We start from the raw sequence: 16,204 nt of genomic DNA, 5'->3' as shown, positions 1-16,204 counted from the left end.
ATTAAGTTTACTGTAATCTGGTAAAATTCACTGAGCAGTGCAGTAAATTTGACTATGTCCACAGTAGCATCCACTACAAAGCATTATATTTCAATCCGTGACACCCACCGTATAACACATTGTGGTCAAAATTATGATTCCAAACTTGTCAAATATAGAATGTTCTATAAACAGAATATATTTTCTTGTGTAGTGATGTTGACTATGTTTTAGTAGAGTTAATGTATAATAAATGTAGTCGGTTGAAAATCGTTGGTGCAGTTCTTAATTTTACCACGGATTCTATAGTTTCTACAATAAAATTCATTTCAGTGTAAAAGACTCACACTGGCTCACCAAACGCATATTGAAAAAGGAGGGCATTTTGACTTGCTGACTATGAAAAAGCAGAATATTTGAAGGCAGTCTTCCCATGAACAGAACCGATGTGCAACTTTGGTTTGAACCTTGCAACTTGTGTTGAACCTCCAACGCGCTTCGTCTCTGTACCAGTGTATCAAACCGAACCCGGTACATGTGTTCTTCGGTTCAAGCTTTGGTTCAAAATGGCACAAAGCAGGCAGATAGGGAACGGTTGAAATCCACGCGGATAAATTTCTACGATCATATATGGAACATCTTGGTTCAAATCGTAAGACCCTTGAGGCTCGAAAAAATGCTTCATTTAAGCAGATCAACTAAGATCAATACTTTAAATAAGATTTAGCGGTAACTTTATGAAAAAAAAAACAAAGATTTTACTATATCAAACAACAAGACACGATAAGTAGAAATTGATAAGCGTGAATATCAACTATTTTCTGTCTGTCGGTTCGTGTCATCGTTCTGAACCTCGGATGCAACCACAGATTTGCACCAAAATTTAAACTGCGGTTGCAATAGAAGTACAAGTGGATCGGTCTTCGAACCGGCGTTTGCACCAATGTTCACTTTACACAAGTTTGGGTTTAGATTTAGTATGTTTTTTAATTTATTTTTATTATGTTTTTATTAGTATTGTTCCAAACATTACATTCAGGTGTTCCGTGTTATTAGACAACACTATCATCCTAATTTGTTAAAACAAATTTAACATTTTATTAACATTTTGTTAACAACAAATTACATTTCATTTGCCGTAGCAGTTCAGATTTTTTACATGTGAGTTGATTTCACCTGCTTATAAGACAAAAAAAATACGTATTCAATTTACTTAACCTAACTTAATCTAAATATATAACGCATTAATCGTGGCAATGGAAGATTGTAACGATTTTTGCCTTTTTTATTGATTATTTTATTTGACACTTGTTCCAGAGTTTCAACATTGGATATTCTATGTAACTCATTGGTACTATACCAGGGAGGAAGCTTCAGAATCATTTTCAAAATTTTATTTTGAATTCTCTGCAGAGCTTTCTTCTTGGTATTACAACAGCTAGTCCATATTGGTACAGCATACAACATGGCTGGCCTGAAAATTTGTTTGAATATCAAAAGCTTGTTCTTAAGACAAAGTTTTGATTTTCTTTTAATAAGGGGATAGAGACATTTTACATATTTATTACATTTGGCTTGAATACCCTCAATGTGATTTTTAAAAGTTAAAATCTTATCTAGCATGAGCCCTAGATACTTATCTTCATCTGACCAATTTATTAGAACCCCTCTCATCGTGACAACATGTCTACTTGAAGGTTTCAAGTAAGAGAGGTTTTGGTTTATGTGGGAATATTATTAGTTGAGTTTTGGTAGCATTAGGAGAAATCTTCCATGTTTGCAAGTATGAAGAAAAAATATCCAAACTTTTTTACAATCGACTACAGATGACACGCAGACTTCGTCCTTTGGCGGAGAGGCCTGTGTCATCCACAAACAAGGATTTTTGACATCCCTGAGGTAACTCAGGTAAGTCAGATGTGGAAATATTGTTTAATATTGGTTCCAAAATGCTGCTTTGGGGAACACCAGCTCTTACAGGAAGTCTTTCAGATCTGGAGTTCTGATAATTAACCTGAAGTGTACGATTTGACAGATAACTTTGAATTATTCTAACAATGTATGTTGGAAAATTAAAGTTTAGTTTTGCTTTTTCTATGTCTAGTAGAGCAACACCAGTAGAATAGCCGTCAGATTTGTTGGAACGGATCAAATTTGTTACACGTAAAAGTTGATGAGAATGTCCATGGCGAAATCCGAACTGTTCATTGGCAAAAATTGAATTTTCGTTGATGTGGGCCATCATTCTGTTCAAAATGACCTTTTCAAAAAGTTGCTGATTGTGTAACCGAGAGACTTTATTATTTAATTCGAAAATGGTAAGTTGTGGGTTGTTGGTCTGTTTCACAAAGTTGTTCCATTTCAGAAGTCACACAAATTTGCAGAACACACCAACTTCCCAAGACTTACCGTTTTCGAATTAAATTAAAAAGTCTCTCGGTTACTTACTTTTGTCTTTGAACAACCCTCTGAAACTCTATGGAAAATGACTGCAATGTAATAATTCCTTCACAGGCAAAATTTCAAGTTATTTGCAGTTCGTCATCCAAATTTCAGCCAATACGGACTACCAGAAGCTGAGATACAGCACCCCAAACTTGAGCATTTTGTATGGAAAAACAGCATTTGATTACTAACTTATGTCACTGACTGTAACTATTTAATGTCAACAATTCAACTTCAATAACACAGCGTAACAAAAATGACATAGATTTCTGGTCTCTGATTCTGAAACCGTACTCAAAAATGTTCCAGTACGTCACAATTTCTAACTAAAAGTCACCAAAGATGCATAAAACATTGGTTTCATTTATGTTTACATAAAATTTAAAGTATGATTTTAAAACTTTTTTGTTGTCTTATCCGCCCAGCATGCTAAATAGAACATTTTCTTTCAATTTAGATACAATTTTGTTGAAATTTAACGATAAAATTCAGATTAAATCGATTTTTTCAACACGTTTGAGGTTTTCATACTAAATTTGACATTTCACTATTATGGAAAACTACAACACTTTTCTAAACAGCATTTATAAAACCAACAAAAAAACTTTTGAGCATTAAAAGTATTGTTATACACATGAGGTTTGAATTATGTGGCAAATTAAGCAAATAAATTGACGTACCATAAACTTGCATGCAAGTTGGCTGAAATAGCAAAATTTTGCATTTTCCTCTAAAACTAGACGTGCTATGACATTTTTGAAAACGGCAATGGATTCAGCAACCCTTAATTAAGTAAATAGCGGTATTTTGGTGCTTAAGACAATGACGTGTTCAGCAGTGTAATTCGTTTCTTTTGAAACATTATAGAAATTTGAAATGATATCTACTGAACTCTATCAACCACGCACTTGTAAACCACCTCTGCAAACGCCCATTGTTAAGTAAACGCACCGAACATTACCGCAAATCTCAAACTTGGTTGCTTGCTGGATGAAACGGGAGTCTGTGCGACCATCAAACCGCACCACTCGCGCCCAGATTCCGTCTCGCTAGCATCCTCGCTCCATCTCGCAGCATAGTGCTGGTTGACTGTCGCTTCTAATGACATCAGCCAAATGGCATCAGCATCAGTTCACAGTTAAAGCAACAAACCCTGCCACTGACTAGCTCGTCGACTTTGGCGAACAAAGATCTAGGCCGAGCATAGAATGGTAAACTCGCTACAGTATCCTTGCGAACGTCTTCCCGAAAGGATCTTCGCAGATTCGTTGTGCGTGCGCGTGATTATTTTTAGTGCGTTAAAAACAGGGAAATCTTTTTTCCTAATCTAGAAACTGAAAGAGGATGGAAAATGGAATGATAACCGAAGCAATTTAGTGATTTACGCGATGATAATGGAATGTGATGTCATAGTGATAGCGACGCTTCTGAATCATCAAAATTTAATGACCATTCTAGTTGGATACCAGTGATAAACGTCAGCAGAGATGGATATTCATAAAGTTTGGCAAGTTGAACCTGAAAAACCCCTCGCATAAGATTTCACAAACAATGAAATTAAACCAACTATCAGTTTTCCTACTCCTAAAAACCCTTTATAGCTAATGGAATCGGTGCCACTCCAAAACATGGTATCCCGCACGCGTGTGTGGAATATAAATCTGTGTTACTAGACAGATTTTTGGATTGTTTCACTGCGGGACCTAACTTGGCTGGAAAACGATACTGCAACTACTGATCCGGGAAAAATCTAAACCATAATCCTGAACTGGTGCCAACATGGCTGGTGGTGTTGGTTTTTGGTGGACTGATTTCTCGTAGTGATGAAATGCATTAATCGAAGGATATTATTCCTTGCTGTGCATACAGATGTTATACATTGTGTTCTTTGGCTCAACGGTTTTCACACATACAGTACTGGGCAGAATAAAGTGCACATTGAACATTTTGTCATACAAATATCACAAGCTTGGAGGATTCAATCTCAACTTCAAGTGCTCCGAATGACCTGATTTTTTGTTTTACCATAGCTTGCAAATATCTTGATTTGCCCCCACTAAGAAATTTACAGCATCCGATACAGTGGACCATTTTTTTGTTTTGACGCCCTAAACGTTCAAATGTTTTGAGAAGCCTGACAAAAAGCTTCATGCATATTTGAAAATTTCTCGTCTTCAACAGGCCCAACAAAACTTCAATTTTCAAGCTATCGTAATGTCCCTGTTTTTGGAATTGAAAATATGAATTCTTGAGGAACTTACGATCAATGTCGAAGGATGTTTGTAATCTGTTCATCCTAATGATGTGAACCCAGTTTGACCATGCAAGCATTATAGAGTAATGGAGAATTTAGTGTATTAGAGGTTTGAATTATGTATTTCCTTGATTATCACGTCACATTATATTGAATGATAGTAACGTAAAGATGCGCGGGTATACAGTATTCTGCCGTTGTCCCATGTTACTTTTTATGCATTTTGACTTTTTGTCATCAAGCAGTTTATTTTTACGTATAGTTTTAGAAAACACTTGTCAAAAAATAACTTTGTTCGGAAACTCAATGAAAAGCAAGTCAAGTCGGTTTGTCCCATTGTTAAATTTCCACGCATAACTGTCCCACTACTGCATTTCTACGCATAACTGTCACACTATACAATTCGCTGCGTTGATCTCGAGCAAAATGTTCAGTAGGCAGTTTTTAATTAGCTGATGTTTGGGAAAATTGTTTTGAACATCTTCCCATGTTGGCTTTACATCCCATGTGGAACACAACCTGTTTTATGTGTTTGTATCGGGATGCATTAATCATTCATGCGAGCCTGGCGTCAAATTTGATTGGAATTTTCAATATCAAAATATTATTTCCCATCCGTTTTTCAATGAATTTGAGTTGAATTTTCAGGTTCCATCACAAAATTCTTCTAGTTTTTGGAACCGCGGTCATCGATTAGAAATTTATAGGAATTTTGGATTCATCACGGGGAGTACTGAAGTAATCACACTTGAAGAATCAGTAACCACTTTAATTTCGAGTCCATGGCTTGCGACAAATCAACTTCAGGATTTAGCAAACCAAGTCTAAATAAACGGTCGAAACCGTTTTTGGATGACTTGGCCACATGCTGGGTTGTTCCGAATACCGGTTCACTGGTGGAAGTGGCCATTATTTGGCGAATTTGAAACCTGGCTTGCGACATATCATTTTTCATGAATTTGCAAATCAAGTCTGAAGGTGGTTCAAATGTATTTGAATGACTTGACCACATGTTGGATAGTTCTGAATTCCCTGTTCCCTGGGGGAAATGGCCACTAAACTGTCAGTTCTGAAACCAAGCTGGCAACATCAAACTTCATAAATTCCCAAATCAAGGCTAATGAAGGGTAATTCAAACATTCTTGGATGACTTGATAACATGCCAGGTTGTTTTGGATACCCTATTCCCCAGAGGAAGTAGCCATTATATTGGCGATACTGGGACTTATATTGCGACCTATCAAACTACATGAATTTGCAAATCAAATCAAAAGAAGAATAGTTCAAGAGGTTTAAGATGACCTAGCCACATACTGGGTTTTTCCTTATAAGTGGTTCTTCGGTGCAAGTGGCAAATATGTTGGCGGTTCTAAAACTTAATTTGCGATGTACCAAATACAGTCGCCTCTCCACATCTCGATATCGAAGGGACTATAGAGATAGGGAGAGATCGAGACAAAGAACACATTTTCGATGAATACTAGATTGAAAAACACTCCATTGCCAAGAAAGTAATAAACAAACAGATGTCATTTCACGCTCCTAATTTGTTTTTAATCCCAAAACTTTGGTCTAGTAACCTTCGATACTGGTCATATCGACATACGGAGAGAAAATTGGGAACAGATAATCAATAGAAACACATCGAGATATGGAGATATCGAGATAAGGAGGATATCGAAATATGCAGAGAGAAAATGTATGCAGACTGAAGGGACTTATGAAATCATCGACATAAGGAGAGATATCGAGATGTAGAACATTGAGATGTGGAGAGTCGACTGTATCACGATTTTGCAAACCCAGTCCAAAGAAATGTCAAGCCGTGAGAAGATTTGTGTCGTGAATTTTGAGTTAAATATTTTCTCCGCAGAATAACCTTGAATTCGCAGGTGAGTTTCTGCCAAGCCTGTAGCTGGAAGAGTCGATATAGGATTTTTTTATATCTTATAAACTCTCTAGGTAGGTTCATCCACTTTTTTTTTCACTAGCTCATACATTTTCTCATTATCACACATACGACAAACAGAAAACTTCGCTTTCCATTCCAAACTATAACATCATATTTCTTCACTTCCCCACACGTGGCTCCGTTTGGCACATGTCACTTGACCCTTCATTAGATGCCTTAACATAGTCCTGATGTTATACGTCCTCTTCATTTGGTACAATATATACGTAAGAACGGTCATCTACAGCAGTATGCTTAGCACATAATTGGTCACTACTTTCAGTGGGACTGTTATGCGTAGAAATTGACCAAAAACCTCGTATTTCTAGGCATAACAGTCCCACTTTGAATTTCATAGCCAAATTTACTTTATTCCCATAATACAAACTCTTGACTTCAATGAACATGCTATTCTTTATACTATTGTAAAGATTTTGATTTAATTTATCACACACCTGGTCAATACGAGGCCTAAATGTGTTAAAATCTATAAACGCAATTTTCTCGATTGCATATTTTGGAACATGGGACAATTATGCGTATAACGGCAGTATTGCCCATAAAAAATGCGAAAATCGTCATATCATGTTTTATGGTAATTTTAACATAGAAAATGTGAATGAAACATAAATATTTTTAATGACTTGTATAGTTTAATCCTTTTAGACTCAGTTTTTCTCTTTGGACTTTTTTTTATCTGTTACTTTCACCTTACCAGAGAGGAATTGGAAGCATACCTTCAAATTTCATCATGCGGACGTCGAGATCAATATCTGTGTGATGAAAGCTTCTAAAACATCAACAATGACGTGAGATTCTTCACAGGCCTTGTCTCCAGCATAAGCTTTGATTGAACTTTCATATAAGTGTGATAAGCGACTCCGTTTTGATCTAAACCTATGAGCTAGTATTGATATAAGTTGTCTCTAACCGAAGGAACAAATTTTACCCGCAAAAATCTGTTATGAGGCCTATAATATTTTTTATTCATATAAAAATATTTTATAAAATATTTTTTATTCAACTTCAACAAAAAATAAAGGCATATCAAACCTATAAGACGCAAATTCCCTCAAAACTATGACCCTGGCAAAATATTTTATTGTGGTCATGAAGAACACTTTCTCTAAAAACTCCTCTATCCTCTGATAGAAAACAAACTAAAATTTTCAACAATAAAATGTGATTTTTGAAGGTGGAAAGTTTATCACCAGAGTACACGACAATCAGACCCTGTTTCTTGCTTTGGGCGGAAAACCCCTTTGAACTTATTTGCTTTATTACATTATTTAGAACAGTAAGAAAAATATGACAAAAATTGTCCTGGATGGCGAAGTTATGTCAGAATATACTTCAATAATCAGAAATTACATTCACTATCAAAAACAATGAAAATAACGCCTGTGGATGCTATATTTACGTTCAAATAATTTTCGCATTTTTTATGGACCATACTGTATGTATTGAACCAGAATTTTCATGAGTTGAATATTTTTAAAGTGTTTAACTAAAGGACAATTTTTCTCAATATATGAAAAATGTCACTTGCTCCAAACTGACTTAACATCGACCATAGACATTTTTTAAATTTAAAATGCTTGACTGCATTGAACATTTATCTAGAGGTTGGGTGATTCGTCGAATCGCAAAACTTCGAAAGGGACAAAACTTTGACAAAATGTCTAATAGAGAGAAATGGAAGAAAATGAGAAATACTTGAAAGAATGATTCTATTTCGATAGAATAAATAATTCGCTATGTGCCAAACGTTATTTAGAGAATTTTCGACCACGACCACGAACGAATCAATTCAAGCCAATAAAATCTCGTTCCGAACTCACCAACGCAATAGGGTAGATGTACCAATAGTGGAGGTACTAGGCACGATTGAACTTCATTTAACCGCCTTAATTCAAAAAGTGCAATTAATGTACATGTTAATTTTGTTACGGGAAGTAACGACCATTGACTTCATGAGAAAAATGATTTCATCGCAGTAATTCACGGCATGTCAGTGAAAAATAATGCCTCCACTATTGGTACACTGTTCCTGTAGTTGCGATATATTTTTAATTTGTGTTCCTTTAGTTGCGGTATTCGTCGTTTTCTTATGGGATCCTCCACTATAGGGACACTTTACTGCAACTATTGGTACAAGTAAGTAAAGTTTTAGCAATTTAAGTGATATTTCATCAGTTTTAAAGCAATTCGAACGCTCTTTTTAACTATTTCGTGCATCAACAAGCCAATACGTTGATTGGCAGTGTCGGTTCTGTGACAAATGTGATAAAACCAGTGAAAACGGCACTACCGCAACTATAGGAACACCCACAACTAAGGGAACACTTACCCTATCCTCCTACACAATCGATCAAGGCGTGCGTATCTTCACAAGTAAAAAAAGGAATGCCAACTAAATTTGTAATAAGTTACAAAAAATGGTATAATATGCTTCCCTTAGGAAAAATCTATCGCAACTAGAGGGTCTTGTTTCCCGGTATTGGAAAAATCCCGGGATTCGGAATTTTCATCCAACTTCCCGTGATATCTTTCAGAGGATGTAAAAGTCTTGGGGGCCCAGATAGCCGTAGCGGTAAACGCGCAGCTATTCAGCATGACCATGCTGAGGGTCGTGGGTTCGAATCCCGTTGGTCGAGGATCTTTTCGTAAAGGAAATTTTCTCGATTCCCAGGGCATAGAGTATCTTTGTACCTGCCACACGATATACACATGCAGAAATGGTCATTCGGCAAAGAAAGCTCTCAGTTAATAACTGTGGAAGTGCTCATAAGAACACTAATCTGAGAAGCAGGCTTTGTCCCAGTTGGGACGTAACGCCAATAAGAAGAAGAAGAAAAGTCTTCATAACTTTCTTGAGAAACCATCTTTTAAGTAAGGAACCGGCAAAAGCAACGCTTACACAGTGATCTAGGATTGCACTACCTAAAAATGTATGCGGCTTGTTCAATGCTAGTGATGACCATTTCGGGAATTCCCGGGATTTTTGTTTTGCGAATTATCCCGGGATCCAAAATTTCTGGTTTTTCGGGATATCCTGGTAAGATCCTCTAACCGCAACAGCGAATGCCTTAGTTCTAAAGTTTTTAGATCAAGGTATTGTTTATTCAGTTGTACATGATTTGTGTGCAACTTGATGATAAAAAATATCAATACAATTAAATTATCACGTATGGCGAAGTAAGGATCCATTATGTGCATAACTTATACTTCTATCCTAAGCAAACAGTCAACTTTCTACAGCCACACTATTCGTTTCATTTATTTAGTTACCATCTAAACAGATAACACTGAATCAACAATTTCACGCCACAATCCTCGGTTCTGCCTCACGTTCACCATTTCGGTACGCACTTGATTCGCCCACCTAGCTCGCTGCGCTCCACACCATCTTGTACCGACCGGATCCGAAGCGAACAGCATCTTTGCAGGGTTGCCGTCCGGCATACTTGCAACATGCCCTGCCCATCGTATCCTTGCAACTTTGGTAACCTTCTGGCCTGACACCAACCCCCTAGATTTCCGGAGGACCATTCCCCCTAAATGTTCAGAGGATCAGCTTAGAGTCCTTCTCTGGCACTCGGACGATGATCAGCCGCCTCTGATATGGGGAACAGACGCTGTTGTGAGCAGCTCCTAACATCGAAAACAGACGCTCCAGGTTTGCAGAAGCAAAAGCAAACCCCCCCTTCCCTGTCAGCATACGACCAAAGTTCCCACCGGGGGTTGGTTACCCGATCTTCCCTGAGGTTACTCGTACCCCGACCAGTACCACGAAGAGGTAGGGTTAGAAGTTGCTGGGCAAGAAGCCAAGGACCGCACAAAGGGATCTATTTTATTCCTGCAGATACGCGAGGCACCAATGGTACGCCATTCCCAGCCATTTACCGTGCCATTTCTGTTGATATCTTCAGGTTGAATCCCTGGAAAGATTTTTTGGAAAATTTCTGGAAAAATTCATGGAACAATTTATTGTGCAATCATTGGAGGAATCACCTTAGAAATCACTGGAGCGATTCCCAGGGAATCGCCTGTAGAAATTCCTTAATATATCTCTGCAAGAAATTTAAAAGCAATCCCTGAAGGAGTTCCTACAGGATTCGCTAATTCCTGATGGATTTCTTGGAAAAAAATCCTTCAAGAAATACTGGAAGGAAATGATGGATAAATTCATTTAAGAATCTTCGAAGAAATTTCTGGTAGATTCTTGAAGTAATACTTTAAAAATTCTCAGGTCGAATGCCTCATAGGATCCTTTCAGGGATACAAGGAAGAATCCTTGCAGAAAACACTAGAAGAACCCTGAGAATAACTTGGAGGAATCTCTCAAAAAATTGGATTAATGGCTGATGTATTTATGGAGGTTTTCCTAGGGAAATCAGTAGAAGAATCACTAGAAGATTTTTGATAGAAGCAATTCCTGGTGGGATTTTTGATAGAATGCTTGAATTAATTTCTTAGGAGGGATTTATTGAGTAATCTCTTTAAGAATTTCTAGAAGAATTCCTGGTCGAATCGCAGGAATATAACCCTTATAGAATCTGTTTAGAAATTCCTGAAGTTTCGTTAAAGGAGCTCCTAAATAAATGTTTTGAGGATTTTTTTGGTGGAATTCTTGAACGAAGCATTGAATGAATCACTGAAAAATCCCTTAAGAAGATTATGGATAAATCCCTGGAGGACTCTGTAGAAAAATTACAAGAAAAATCGCTGAAGAAATTCCTTTTGGAATTTAAGGATGAGTCCTAGGAGTAAGCCCTGAAAGATCCTGGTGAGATCTTTGGGGGAGATTATGGTGATGAATTTCTTGAGAAGTATCTCAATTAGAGGAATTCCTGAAGGAATCTTTGAGAAAAATGTTATAGCAATCTCTGGAGAAATTCTTGGAGACTGAATTACTGAAGATATTACTACAGTTTTTTTTGTTGGATTAATCTTTGAAGGAATCAGTTGAAAAAACCTGAATAATTAGTAGAGGAACCTTTGAAGGTATTTCCGGAGGAATGCCACCTGAAGTAGTATGCCTGAAGATTTTTTCCCGGAGGAATTTCTGGTTGAATATGTGGATAAATTTCTAGAGGAACTATTGATACAATTTCTGGTGGAATCCCTAATAAAAAACTTTAAAGTAGCCAATAACTAGAGGAAACCACTAAAGATTCTGGATAGAATCTTTGAAGAAATTACCATAGCCATTCTCATATCGATTACTGTTCAAAATAATCCCCGACAGAGACCCCTCATAATTTTTAAGTTTTGCCGGAACACTTCGTGCGAATTTTAACTTGAATTCCTCATCAATATCCATTACTTCGGGTTCTCGAATTTTGAAAATTTTGCTCTTCTTCACTACGATTATTGCCCAAAAATCGTAGAAATATTCCCCCCACAGCCACTTAATTCGAAAAAATAACAATCACATACTCACTAGACTTGCCGAGATCATTCAAAACATGCGAAGAAATATAGTATTGCTGCAACGAACTTTGACAGTCGGTCAAACGATTGCAGCAACATAAATCGGCTTGACTAACTCGGGGGCGGAGTCAATGTTGGTCAACCTGTCTGAGCGTCTGTGGGCTGCATAACATCTCTTATCAGTGTGACTATAGAGCGCTGCATATGACGAGCCTAACCTCACTTATTTGACAGCTGCTGGTCCTGTTGTTTACGTTTCGGACTTAGTCGTTTTTTCCATCATTTTTTCATCTTCGCATTTCTATCACCAGCATGCTGATGGTGACGATTTTCCACGGTAGGAAGAGAGAATAATACGATCCGTGGGTATCTGCAGTGGATTTGACCTCTCCTCGCAGCAAACTTTCACGAAATTAAGAATGAAGTCCAAACTGTAAACAACAGGACCAGTACCTGTCAAAATTGATGCGTGACGTCACAGTGCAGTGGAGTATAGGGCTCTGCACAAAAATCATTGCCTCTCTTTCACTCTTTCACGAAATTTGTAAACAACAAGGCCAGTAAACGTCAAAATCCCATACAAAATCGAAACAGTGCACAACAAAGAGTTCTGGAAAACGTGAACTGTCAAAAATACACCATGAACTACCACCAACGGTCACATAAACATGATCTAGTTCACGGTGTGTTCTTGCTTGTTGACGAGTTCACGTCTGCGGTTCACGGATACAAGAACAGATTTTATTCTGTGTGCAGAGGCCTATTGTCGGCAACCTCATTCTCTTCGGCAGCTTTCCCATAAGAACTGCAGGCGAATCTGTTCGGTAGCTCCAAACCAGTTGTATTCATTTGAATTGATGACATTTTTCACAAAATTGTTTGTTCAGTCACGGAAATCTCGTCAGTGGGAAGCTGACAGAATAAAAAATCATCTGAATGTTTTCATTGGTGTTTTTTGATTGTAAAATACTCTGTAGAGAGCCTGATCCTGTTCTTCGCACATTTGAATCACTTCAGCAGTGGGTTTTTTACAGCTACTGTGCTCATATTTGTCCATAATATGCATCGTATGGAAGAGTTTCTTATTGCAAAGTTTCAGACGATTCGGCCGAGAAAAACTCCCCATGCTAAAGTGAACCTTGAAAGTGTCCAAGTAGCTCTGCTCCCTATTTGGAGTTTGAAATTTGGTTGCCGATAATAGTCGAATAGTGCGGAAGCCATATATTACCCAAGATGCTATTTGGTAAGGTAGCAAAAACGCTGTTCATTGCGACCAAGAATTGTGTGGTAGCTATCACGGAAAAGAGTCGGATAGGCGGTCTCCAACAAAGACTCGGAAAGACCGCCCAGACAGTTACAAATACGTGATTATGATCGTTTTTGAAATCGTTGTCCATTCAACTTTTTGTTCATTCGATCTATTGTTCTTTCGGTATTTTGCGCATTCGACCAGTTGTCCTTAGATCTTTTATCTTTAGACCTTTTCCCATAGTTTCCTCAATTGGAGCTTAAACGAAAACAACTCATCAAAAATAGTCGAAATGGCATTAATTTGAATTTTTGTCCCTTTGCTGGTCAGATAAAGTAAAGTGGGACGTTAAGATTTCTAGCTATATTTTTATATGTATTTTTTTGCAAACATGTGACTTATGACTGGTTTTTGAATTTCTATCATTAATGTAATGATATTTTGTGATACAGTCAGTGAACTTTTGCTCCGCACTAGTTTTGAGCTCTTGCCCCAACGGTGGCAATTTAAGAACTGCAATAACTAAACAAATGAAACTTTACTACTTTTCAACTGTTAATCCTCTAAGGTCGGATTTTTGCCCCATCTTACTCTGTGAATTAAATGAAGTGGAAATGAAACATATCAATCGAGATTCATGAAATATTTAAAGCATATCACATACTTCTATTTATACTCTCTGACATTTTCCTACTCCAAGCAAATCGTTTATCTGATCAAACCAATATATCTTATGAATAAAATTAAAACCATCTCATTGTTTTATCTTACTGTAGGTTAGCAGCGGCTCAAGAGGCGGAGCTTCCTGGCAAGGACGACGGGAAGCAAATGGGTCCGAAGAAAGGAAAAAAGGGCACAAGTCCGAGGCATCGAACCGGTCCACCACCACCCGGACCCTCATCACTGTTCATTTTCGCAGAGGATAACTTTATTAGGAAGTAATTCGAATCCGCACTTTTCCGCTAATCCCACATTGATCCAGGATTGACTTTAATCAAATTCGTTTCTCCCTTCTTTTTTGTACTTCCCCCAAGAGCAACTAAATTCATCATAGAATGGCCGCCCTTCGAGTATGCCGTACTGTTGACAATCATCGCCAATTGCGTCGTGCTGGCCCTGGAGGAACATCTGCCGCATGGCGACAAGACGGTGCTGGCCCAGAAGCTGGAACTGACCGAGAGCTACTTCCTGTGCATCTTCACGATCGAGGCCGCACTCAAAATCATCGCCCTCGGGTTGGTGCTGCACGCCGACTCCTATCTGCGCAACATCTGGAACATGATGGATTTTTTCGTAGTGTTCACGGGGTAAGCATTCATGTGGCCGGGACCGATATCTGTGTGTTCTTTTTATCCTTCTCGTCTAGAGGCCCCAGTGATATACTTGTGTGAATAATCTATAGAAAACAGACAGAGAGTGAGTTGAGCGTCTCCTGGGTTTCGTTGAGGTGCTAGAATTTCGTTAGAAGCAGAAATATTTTTTGGAATCGACGGGTTAGCCGCAAGTGTTTCGATAGGATTAGATTTATTGCATGTAGAACTAGAGACATTTAGAACATTGTTAGATTTTAGAGGAGATATGTGTGTTGCTATTATTAGATTTTTGAATAACATATTTGAAGTTTTCAGGTTTTACGTGTAATAGGAAATATTAGGGTTTTGATATATTTAATTAATTTTATTGAACTTGTTTCTTTCTCCTTACTTGTCTTGAATCATATCGAATTATTAATTTGAACACGTGTGTTCTATGAGTCATACAATTCAGATAATGTACAAAACTGTGAAAATACATTTGAAACAGTTATGCTCCTTGGTTTATTTTTCTCATTCAAATTGTCGACCTCAGCAATCTTATTGCTCTGATAAGCGAAGCATCTTGTTGCCAAATATGAGCATTTCACACGCTTCTGGCTAGCGTATTTGTATCTGCCGCCTATGTGGAATACCTTTTAGCAGTCTCTTCAGAGGATATTCAAAATTCAGCATGGACTTCTTTGGTGTCTCCCTCCACGGATTCTACCAGGAATTTTAAAGAAATTATTTGTGGCACTTCTTCACATTATTATGAGCTTATAATATTTCCTAATCCAATTTTTTGTAGTCAATCATAATATTGGCTAAGATTGATATTTATTTTCTGTTAAGGATTTTGCGAAATTGTATTCCATGCTCTAAATCGACTTAATACTGCTCAGAATATACCTTCTTCTCCTTGTTGGTGGCGTAACATCCTTAATGGGACAGAGCCTGCTTCTAAAATTAATGTTCTAAGAGCACTTTCACAGTTATTAGCTGAGAGATGTCTTTGCTGAATTTACAATTTTTACATTCGTATTTCGCGTGGCATGTGCGATGATTCTCTAAGCCTAGAGAAGTTCAGGAAAGTTCCGTTACGAAACTACCCTGTACCGACCAGGAATCGAACCCTGACACCTTCAGCATGGCTTTGCTTTGCAGCCATGGACGTTACTTTAGGCTAAGGAAGGTTCCTAAGGCCCCACTTAGCATTACATTCGAATCTTTTCTAGATTTTTATGAATTACCGTTCTGCCTCAAATTCCGAACAGACTCATATTCCAAACACTCGGTTTTCGTAAGGCGGTTTGGTTGAAATGTTTCGCTGAAATATGTCGCTAAGTTATTTGAAAATGGTAGTCAATTGCGATTCAATTCTACGTCTTCCAATATATTTTATACCTCGGGAGAAGTGTTGATTTTCTAGTTCAAGTTCACTTAAATTAGCTCAGATAAATTTGTTTACGAAATTATGCATTTGAATACGTGCTGTTTGGAATTTGAATCAAAGTGTTCGGAATATGAGACAAAATGAACACAGTGTTCGGCATTTGAATCAAAATGGTGTTCCATACTATTACGTGAAAACAATA

General features: G+C 37.6%; 1 protein-coding gene across 11 annotated transcripts in view; it reads left to right on the top strand.

Annotated features, from left to right (window-relative positions):
• LOC5564344 (voltage-dependent calcium channel type A subunit alpha-1) overlaps positions 1-16,204 on the top strand; it is a 129,697-nt gene that overhangs the window by 60,488 nt on the left and 53,005 nt on the right. For 10 of the 11 annotated variants that reach the window (XM_021848480.1, XM_021848479.1, XM_021848483.1 and 7 more), the window contains exons 2-3: positions 14,091-14,252; positions 14,349-14,621. In XM_021848480.1, coding sequence (XP_021704172.1) covers positions 14,143-14,252; positions 14,349-14,621 — 383 coding nt within the window. In that variant the 5' untranslated portion in view covers positions 14,091-14,142. Of the gene's footprint in view, positions 1-14,090; positions 14,253-14,348; positions 14,622-16,204 lie in introns of those variants that run through there. The other variant, XM_021848485.1, reaches the window with a different exon arrangement.

Source organism: Aedes aegypti, chromosome 3 (assembly GCF_002204515.2).
Source record: "Aedes aegypti strain LVP_AGWG chromosome 3, AaegL5.0 Primary Assembly, whole genome shotgun sequence".
Classification (NCBI taxonomy): Eukaryota; Metazoa; Arthropoda; class Insecta; order Diptera; family Culicidae; genus Aedes; species Aedes aegypti.
This window is presented reverse-complemented; position numbering and strand designations above follow the sequence as displayed.